Here is a 10,726-nt window from a genome sequence, read left to right as displayed (position 1 = left end):
GAATTATCGAAAAGGGTTATCGAGTCTACCGGTGATCCTAGAGCGGGCAGTTACCTTGGCCAACGTATTAGTTTGGCCATCCAAAGGGGCAATGCTGCCAGCATCTTGGGAACTGTGCCTCGCTGCGGTGGTTTCGAGGACGTTTTAGATATTATTTAGTTTTTAAATAGTTTATTTTAGGTTATATTTATAATTTTATTTCAAACTGTTCTAAATAAATGAAAAATATTTATTCAATAGAAAATATAGTAACAAGATAAAAATTTAATAACATGAAAAGAATATATAAGGCACCATTTATACTTAACTACTTATAACTATAAAAAAAATTACGTAGGCATAATATAATATAATATTTTTCTATCCTGTCTTATAATGCAGGTAAACCATTTTTTATATTACTTTTTAATGGGAGAAAATAAAAAGCAAACAAGAGTAGGTATTACAATTAATTAAAACAAATAAACTTAAATAAGATTTTCATTATTTACGTAATAGCCCCGCGATTTCTTTGTTATATTGGCTACGCGAATACCTTACCCTTCCGTACGTCCCGTCATATTATTTTTTGAACTATGAGACCAAATAACATGCCCAATAAGCGAGGTTGTCTACAGAAGATTGGCTTGGCTTATAAATAAATTGTTTTTTTTTGTAAGCATTAATAATAGATGACTAAAAATGACGGCGGTTTTTTATAACTACATAAAATGCGTTAATGTGACTTATTTTTAAGAGATAAGTACAAAGTGTCGTCCACCTTTTCATCTACTTAAGATTAATATTTTTTTTGTACAGCAATTGCGTTTTACAAATCGTATAGGGAGTGCAGCAGTTACTTTATCCACAACGACACCTTGCAAATACAATTATTTCAGGTTGAAAATTATATAATTACTGAAATCAAATTTAGCCTTTCTATAAAATAGCTTTTGGTAAATGAATGGTTACAATCGTTTCGTTCAGAGTAATTTTTCGATTAAAAATAATCAAACATACAAATCTTTCCTCTTTATAATAAAGATTAGTATAGTAATATATAGATACCTACAGATTGTGGTATTTTATTATTACATTGTAAAAGCTTTACACTAAAAAGTAACGAAAAGATTACATACATTATAAGACTTTTATGACTTACGATAGTATAATAGTAAGAAGATGGAATGTTTAAAGAGTACTTCGATAAAATCATATAATTTGTGCTCTAATAGAGTTTTAATTTTCTTAAAAATAAATTTATGGTAACAGATCTTACAGAGATTATAAAAATACTGTTTTTTTTAAATAAACTCATCTATCTTATTCTTATTCTAAAAATATAATTGAATACTAAAAGTCGGACGGACTCAGTTACAGTGTTTTAAGTACAAAACTTTGACTTAGTACTAGAATAATTTACAAACAGTGAATCTTATACTGTTAAACAGTGACTTTCCATTGCAAGTTATACAAAGATAAGTACTGATTTTGAGGTACAATCGGAATATCCTCCAATAATAATATGGAATGTACGGTTTCTAGGAAAGTGTTCTTTTAAATGACAGTTCAGCTATCTACTCCTGATTTACTTTCAAGTAAAAAAATCATGTCATAGTTAAATGTTAAGTTATTAAAAAAGTTACATAGAAAAATGATTTGGAACACAGGTATTTATGAAAGTTCGATGGCTAAGAACTTACAGAAACCGTTTACAGGACTAATATTGAAGCATCAAATACTTTAGTAGTGGTTCTCGAACAGGCGTTTGGTAACATTATTCCGTTTAGCAGTTGACAGTAATTATTTTACCTCTTATGTTCTAAACGTTTACCATAAAATGGGAAAAAGGGAAAGTTTGAGAGTTGGCAACACTCTGTAGGTGTGAGGTGAGACTGGGGCGAGTTACTGATTTGGACACAATGCACTGCATGTAATAATGGCTAATCGAGGGTTCTGTATGTTCTTAAATCTGTGTGACGAAAGAAAAAGAAAAAAAAAACTTGGGACTACGACAGCCATGGGACTAAAACAGGTCGAAAGTAATAACAAAAAAATCACTCCTCCTGTCATACACACCTAATATTAACTCTTATTATCAGTACATCGTCTTTGACGAAACCGTTCCTGACCACGTCGCTGACGACCGCGTACTCGGTATAGCCGAAACCGCGAACGCAAATCTCCGATGTCGGCTTCCTAAACGCTACGAGGTTGGAATTGGACATCATGGTGTCTCTTTGCGTCATTTCCGGGTCGTATTGGTTGATAGTCGCGAAGGAGATGCGTCCGTTGAAGGGCCATTCGAGGCAATCGTCGTATTCAGTCTTCATTAGATGCACGTGGAGGGCGAAGAAGAGTGGGTTCTGCGGGGATATGTTCAGCCGGACGCAGAATCTGGAAGTAAAGGAGTGATTTTCTGACGGGCAACTTTCTGGGTCCAATGCCGTGGGCTCGATTCCCACAACTGGAAAATGTGTGTGTGATGAGCATGAATATTTTTCAGTATCTGGGTGTTTATCTGTACATTATAAGTATTTATTTATATTATCCATACATCCAAAATGTGTACATACTGCTATGTACACATTTTGTATATAATAACGCATCAAAAGTGCCATCTATGTGCCTATTTGAATAAAGAAGTATTTGACTTTGACTTTGAATATTCATTAGTTATCTTAGTACCCATAACACAAGCTACGATTACTTTGGGGCTAGATGGCTATGTGTGAATTATCGTATGTTATATATTTTTTTTAAATGATCTGAATGTGCCGTACAATTAATTGAGTAACTAATCCTCCTCCTACAATGAGAGGGGGTTAAGGCCGTAGTCCATCACGCTGGCCCAGTGCGGATGGTTGGACTTCACAAACCTTTGAGAACATTATGGAGAAACCATAGGAATGCAGGTTTCCTCACGATATTTTCCTTCACCGGTTATTTTAATAGCATAAATTAAAGTAAGCGATTTGGTAATTCGTTCCAGGGTAATTGTATATTATTTTATAAAAAAAATACCGAATGAAATCTTTGAGATGGCTCTAAATAAATACATAAAACGTAAGCTTATAGAATATCCTATTACAATATTAGGGATTACTTAAACGATAAAAAAGCTTGGGTATGAATTGCTCTAACTTCATATATGAATTAACTGTGAGATGGTGATAATAAAAAAATACCCAGCTAAGTTGGCCGTGGACTCTTCTTAGACCAGGGCTCGTTTGGAACCCTCGTTTAAGTTGGCGAACAAATTACACCAAACACCATTACACCAAAATTAAAAAACATATTACATGAATGATATCAGTATCGATTATAAAGTATCTAATATATATTAAATGCATAGAAAATAATAATAAAGTTTATTATTATTAAATCTTCCAGTTACAGTTTTACTATATAAGTTTAGATATTATACATTATATTATATTTAGTAGGAAGTAGGATAGTAGGATAGTAGGATATACAACATTTTGTATATCCTACTATCCTACTATTAAGGTGAAACGTACCTGTAACCATTCGGCGAAGTATAGAAGCCTGGGCTGTAAAGCATCTTGAAGTGGTCTTTCAACATGGCGTCGCATCGCGCCTTGAAGTTGTCTATCTTCCACATATAGTTGCCCATGCAGTACCGTAGCAGCATATCGTTACTCTGTTTCATCTTGGCCACGGATAGAGCTGACAGCTGCTTGGACATGTTTGCGATTACTATATCTTGCTCACGGTTTCTCTGTTCTAACACCACAACTCTCTCGTAAAGTGCTCTGCGAGGAAGAAATCGGAACCACAGTATTATGTTGTCCATTTTTCAAATATTGGATAGAAGCAGGCATTACTTTGCGGAATTCCATTATATATTATGAAAATTAAGTTTAATTGGCTACACTCCGCGAAAATCAGGACAATCGGTATGGCTGCCTCTTGGCACTATCCCGTTCTCTTGCTGTAAAGTCCTGTCTACAAATGTTGCCTGTAAGAGATTGCTTGCAGCAATAAGGCCGCCTTTGCATTTCTACATTGTTTACTGTTTTTTTTCCTCTATGTTATAGTGCAATAAAGTGTTTCGGAATTCCATGATGTATTATGAAAATTGAGATTAATTTGCTATAGGTACTCCGCGATAAGCGGGAAAATCTGTATGGTGTAATTTATAATTTCTTCAATCCTTATACTCCACACCAAACAGATCTACGGCCATGAACACTCTACGCACGTTTCGCTACGAAACCGGAGCATCCTCAGGAGATGTTGACTTTACAATGATGATGATAACTTAACAATTATTCATTGTAAAGTCAAAGACAAATGCTTAAAATGCACATAACTCCATAAAGTTGGTGATGCGTGCCGAAGACTCGCCCCCCCTGGAACTCGCTGCCGCTTACGTTTCGGGTAAGCGGAAGTCTTACCCGCAAAGCTATCACCCATTTTCAAATAAGGCCATACATAAATTATGTATTTTAGTTAATATATTCCATCAAGACCATATGAAGGGTAAGCATTAGTTGATAAATGCAGACAAAATAGTTTTAAAAACTGGCTAAATATTTACTGATTTAAGCGATATATATAAATATATCTTTAAGGATGTATTTCCTTACCGGATGATATCTTGGATATGTTTTTTGAAAAGTTCAAACTTTGTATTAATTAATGTAAGCTTATAGTAAAGTCATAAAGGATTACATAAACGATTAAACAGTGGTTTAAGTTAAGTGGAATTATAGTTAAAAACGGGCTGCTTTTAAATAGTTTTAAATAACAATGTGAGATGGTGATTACAAAAAGAATACCCGGCTAAGTTTACCTCCTCTAAGATCAGGGCGCGTTTGGAACAGTCACAGCTTTAGTTTTAAGTTCAAGAAAGTAGTTATCGCCAACATCTCACTACAATATACGAGTATGTAATGTATGAATTAAAAGTGCCTATTTCAATTAAAAAATATTTGGCTTTGACTTTACTTTTCTTTGCCTATTCGAAATTCTAAGTTTAAGTAATAAGTGCTTTACCTAATAAGTGCGCTCGTGTTATTCAGAGGCGCGGCTGAGGCTTGTGCACCATTTTTATCCGGAGCTTCCCATAAGCTCATAGCCTCTTGCTCCTTCGCATCGATACTGGCGTTCGATATGTCACTGTCTATTTGGATCTTTGAGTATGCGTTCATTAAATACTAGAAAAAATATTAGGAAAATAAGTTGAAAAGCGCAGCGTTGGGAGATCTTCCGCTGAAGTTCTCCCAATTGTACACTTTTTAAAATATATAAAATTAGATTTTTTACTTTAAAAATCAGGTTGCAAAATATTCTTAGAGTTACATATCTGAATGTGTCAAAATACTGTCTTGAATTAAAAAATGAACTTCAGATATCACAGAAGATTAAGAAACTCAAGGTCTTAGAGGACTTCAATCCATTGCCATTAATTAAAAAAAGAAAGTAATCTGAACTCACGCTCATATGGTTCTGTATATCATTATGCAAGTGAGTATTCATATCTTCCTGGCTATCGAAAGTATCTTTACATCCAACAGCATGGAATGAGCATGGCACTCTCACTTCGGCGTGGGTGGAGACATCTGGTTGGTTGAACTCGCATATTGTTATATGCCCATCCAAATCTAATGGGGTTACTTTGACGGCACAACCTGGAAAGAAATTAACCGGTCTTTTCATTGATTTAATATGTTACTTTTTGTTTTTGTCAACTTCATCATCATCATATCAACCCATTACCCGCCCACTACAGGACTGTATGTTTGGCCGTAGTCCTCCACACTGATCTAGTGCAGGTTGGTGGATGTCCAAATGTCCAAACGTCTTTTAGAACATTAATGATAACTCTCAGGCATGCAGATGTTTTCCTTCACCGTCAAAACAAGTTATATTTTAATTGCTTAAAACGTATAACTTATAAAAGTTAGGTGCCTGCTGGGATTCGAACTCACCCCCCCTGGAAGTCAAAGTCCTGTCCACTGGGCTATCACCGCTTTTGTCAACTATAATACTATAAATGGCACTTTTGATGCATACATAAAAAAATTGTAGTAATTATGGTGATAATTGAATTTGTTAATTTAAAAGCTACCTATAACTTTGGAACCTTCAGGATTCAAATGTGCTCAGTGCCAATATGTTATGATAGGAGGCTACTGAAGCACTCTTGCAGTGTAAAATATTTGTATCAAAGGGTGATGCCTGTATATTTAGAAAATGTAACATCAGAGTAAAATTAAATTTATGCACCTTGTTTTACAGCTCCTTTTTTCTACAGCCGGAGCTTTAGCCTAACAAGCATCTTCACAATCACAGACAATAGACAAAATAGTATTTAATCTCATATTCACCTTTAGCTGCAAATGGACATGACATCCGTTGCTCTTGAATTTCCCTTTTAGTGTAATTGTCAGGGAAAATATCAACTTTCATGCTGAGATTTATGTTGTCTATGGGACAATGGCCACTGTTTCTGTAAGAAAAAATTACGACATAGTTATAAGAGGTAAAGAATTTATAAGTGATAATTTTATACGTATCTAACCTAAACAATTAAGAGTATTATTTGGACATAGTTAAAGAAAAAGGTTCCAACCCACATTAAGGTAGTTTTGAGACATGTCATCATCATATCATACCATTATGGGCCCACTACGGGGCACGGGTCTTCTTCTACAATGAAAAGGGGTTAAGACTTTTAAGGCCAGTGGCTGGTCTTTGAGAACATTAAAGAGATCTATAAGGCATGCAGGTTTGCTTTTGATGTTTTCTTACTGTTGAAGCAAGTGATATTTTAGATACACACATAACTTAGAAAAGTGCATTCTGGGATTCAAACTTTACTTACTGTAACCAAGAGGTAATGCAGCCCTTGCAGAACTTGTGTCCACATGTGGTTATGACAGGATCCCGTAACCAATTGAGACATACAGGACACTCATATCTGGACTCTGGCTGGTTGCTTAGTACTGTCTCGTTCAATGAAGTTATACCCATTGGCTACAAAATATAGATATGTAAAAGTTTACAAACTATTCAATAACTTTTCGACCTTAGTAAACTTGGTATAACACCTGTGTAGTAAAGCTGAGTATATGCTACTACGCTTTTCAGACGCCAGATTGGAGTCCCAAGGTGCTGGAATACTTCCAATTAACTCTAGTTCGCCGAGTTAAGCATAGAACACAGATTAAGGTACCATTTTTTTTGCCGTAGAACATAAGTACTTATAGTATTTAAAGCGCGTGTTATTATCTTAAAATTTAGAATAGGTAGTCGACCAATCACTCATTCTTATTTTGTGACCTCCACAACCTTACTGTGTGGGGTTTCTTTTTTACTTATATCCATTAATTCCGAGAAAATAATTGGAAACCTATACTTACTGCAATTCCTTCCGTTGCACTTTTTATTTTGTTTGAATCCATGTCCTTCGATTACTCAGTGTTCTTTCATTTATAAAACTGTTTTTAGCTTTGAATGAGTAACCAAAACATGCAAATCGCTTATGCTAAATATGTAAAAATGACACATTGACATGACCGATGACATTGACAGATGATAGCGAGACAATTCTAGGATAATAACGTCGAAAGGAACGTGAATTTTTACTTTTCATGTGTTGTGTAGGAAAGAATTGAAAAAGAGTTGTTTCATGCCTATATGTATACCTTCATGGTTTTCTTCAAAAGTGTTACATAACAATTATTGTTAAGTAACTTTATAATAGTTCTTTGTAAAGTGAACATTTTGGGATGCTCCAGCGTCTAAAGACAAAGATGTAAACGTTTAGAAAACGAAACCAGAGTTATATATAGTGCGGTGAATACGCAAGTGAATCCTGTTCTCTCACTTATAGTTCTGTCGATGAACACACAGAGTTTTAGTTGTGCAAGTTCCACATAACTACTTCGTTTTCTCTAGCGGAGTGGAATGCTTCAGGCATTTTCTCTGTATTAAAAAAAAAATATATATATAGAGAACACTGTGAAAGATTTACGCAGTCTACGGGAAGTTCTGTTTGGTGTTAAATATAAAAATTGAAGAAATTATAAATTTCACCGTTCAGATTCTCTTGCTTTTCGTGGAGTAGGTTTATTAAATTAAACTGTATAGAACAAAGGCAGTTAAATTACAACCGTACCTCTATACGGTTTCTACGATACATAGAACTGGATCCATAAATCGCTTTGCGGAACGCACATAATTTAATTCGTAACACCGATTGATATTATACTGACGCGGAACGTCTTTGTCGGTAGGGTGCAGTAACTACGACCAAAGCCTTCCACGAGACAAAATTTCATGCGTATTCTAACAGATGACTCTGATTTATTTGTTGATTGAATTAGTAAAAGATCAATGATAAATATTAACGAAGATTTAAATCTAAATGCGAATAGCTATATTAAGATAGCTTATTCTGTGACTGTCTCCACTTCACCTTACTAGATGGCGCCACAAGATTCTGCGTCGCGGTATCGAAGTTATCACAAATCATACCATAAACAAAGGGACAACTTCCTAAGATGAATGGTTGAACTTCGGTCCCCGAGCTTAAACACCAGCTTGGAGGAAGATCTTCCTACTGTAGCGGTCGAGCGCATCCCCATAGCTCCTTTCAACACAAATTCCACCCAAACATAACGATGACGCCTACGCAGAAAGCATGCCAAAAATTACGCCATACACTCCGTTGAATCATAAAGCGAAATCCTTGGGCTGCGTGGTTGTAATAAATGTTCCAACATTTATTATCACTGCAGTCAATACGACAGTAGGTACTTCCAGGGAAAGGAAGACCGAACCGCATACAAAGTGTTGAGCCTCCAAGTGTTAACATTTTTGGCAACTGCGATACATCCTTTGTTTATTTTTCTCTCGTACCTAAATATTTATAACAATAGCTTCTTGTAATCCAAATGGATTGATGAACTGCACTTTCAGAGAGCGTTTGTGAATACTAAGTACCTATTTTCTGAGTAGATACTGAGATATAATTATCATCACACAGAAGAGATAAAGAGTTCGAGAATATAATATAATATAACAGTACTTTATCGCAGAGCCGAGAGCACTTTGGTTTTAAGACGGAGGTCTGAATTCGATTGCAGATCGGCCGGGGTCAGGAATAAGTTTTGGGAATTAATTATTTCTGAATTTCTTCTGGTCTGCTTCGACTGAATCATACCAGCAGGTGGCATTGCAGTCAAGGGCTAACATGTAGTGGATTAAATAAAATGCTCTAACTACTGTGTTAACAATAGTTAGAGCAAGTTTGCCTTTTCAGGTCGAGGGTATGATGCACCATTTCGACTAAAACATTATTTAAAGTTCTAAAATATTGAGTAAATTTTACTCGCTCACTTTTGTCTTGCTGTAATTGTAAGCGCAGGCAAAGAAGTTTAGTTCGTAGGATGAAATATTTTCTGTGAAACTGAGGAGATACTCTTTTACCATTTGCCTTTAAATCTCCCAATGCTGGGCAAGTGCCTTTTTACTCTACGAGGCACGGGGATAGATAATGCCTATATCTTAATTTCGAGCCCACATTGAATGGTCAGACCGGGGTATCGAACCCAGGAACTTGAGTCGTAGTCGAGCATACTAACTACTAGACTAGAGGTATATGTAACTCTTTATCTACCTTCTGTAGTAGAGTAGCTTTTTGTGCCATAGTTCATCTAGAGTACTACTGGTAAGGTTATTTCTGCTGTTAAGCAGCAACGGTGTGTTCCAGCCTAAACAGGCGTAGTTGCTGGCGTTATTGCACACGCCTACGCTCCAGCTTTCTGGAAACAAAGCAGCGCTTTAAAGAACGTGTTCCTTGCATGCCCTGCCAAGCTGTACTCTGTTTATAGTCGATGGTTTTCCTCATACCATCAGGTGGGGCCATCTGCTTGGTCCGTCAATTAATTATTATTATAAAAAACCTAACCCTATAAATTTCTGGTATCTGGTATCTGGTATTCCTAGTAGAAAGGTAATAAGTACGGAGTACCCTCATGTACCCACCTGTAATTTATCAAAGTCGGCCACGTGAGATATCTCACTGGTTAGCATAGAAATTAATAACATCGCGTAACATTTAATTGGCTTATAACATTGAATTGTATCATCTTATGTAACATCTTAAATAACCAAAGATTATCTCATTTTTATCATTTGAAACATTCTATATTTAACGACATCTTGTTAACGAAGTAAGTCCTCAAGCTTATACCTACTAGATTAATTATTTAGATTTGACAAACTCCATAAATGTAACTTATTAAAAGTAACTATTGTTGTTACCTTTTAACGCAAAAAGAGATATATTGCATACTTAGAAAGGATAAATTTTAGACCAGAACCCAGAAAAATAAATGGCTCCCATGGGATTTAAAATAAAAATCGTCTCCCAGTCATGACGATGACGATAAATGAGATACATATTCGTTTACATTGTTACGTAAATTGTAGTGATATCCTTTTCTGTACTTTCATAATGAAAGAATAGCACTATTTTTAATAGAGCTTGAAACCAGTTTAGAGATAACAATTAATGTAGTTGTTATCTCTACAACAAAATATATTTTTATACGGTTTTAATCGGTTTCTTGATCGTGTACTTTGCACGCGGGGTCTAAAATGGGTTATTAGAAATAACTTATGCCTGAACGTTGCCCTTTCAGCCGCATCGAAGATTAGTGGTCAATCAACCCTGTCAACACTAAGACGAGGAAATCAGTTACTAAACAGA

The 10,726-nt window shown here is 35.4% G+C and overlaps 1 protein-coding gene across 1 annotated transcript; it reads right to left on the bottom strand.

Moving 5' to 3' along the window:
* Positions 1-1,109: 1,109 nt before the first annotated feature.
* On the bottom strand, positions 1,110-7,935 carry LOC120623686 (TNF receptor-associated factor 6-like). The gene is made up of 7 exons (XM_039889858.1): positions 7,371-7,935; positions 6,833-6,984; positions 6,336-6,457; positions 5,443-5,636; positions 5,002-5,162; positions 3,501-3,755; positions 1,110-2,376 (listed from the first exon to the last, which is right to left on the bottom strand). The coding sequence occupies exons 1-7, from the start codon at positions 7,410-7,412 to the stop codon at positions 2,049-2,051; spliced, it is 1,254 nt and encodes a 417-aa protein (XP_039745792.1). The 5' UTR covers positions 7,413-7,935; the 3' UTR covers positions 1,110-2,048.
* Between the last annotated feature and the right edge of the window lie 2,791 nt (positions 7,936-10,726).

The sequence above is a fragment of the Pararge aegeria genome, chromosome 5, assembly GCF_905163445.1.
Source record: "Pararge aegeria chromosome 5, ilParAegt1.1, whole genome shotgun sequence".
NCBI classification, from domain to species: Eukaryota; Metazoa; Arthropoda; class Insecta; order Lepidoptera; family Nymphalidae; genus Pararge; species Pararge aegeria.
The sequence above is the reverse complement of the archived record's forward strand: the minus strand, read 5'-3'. Positions and strand labels throughout refer to the sequence as shown.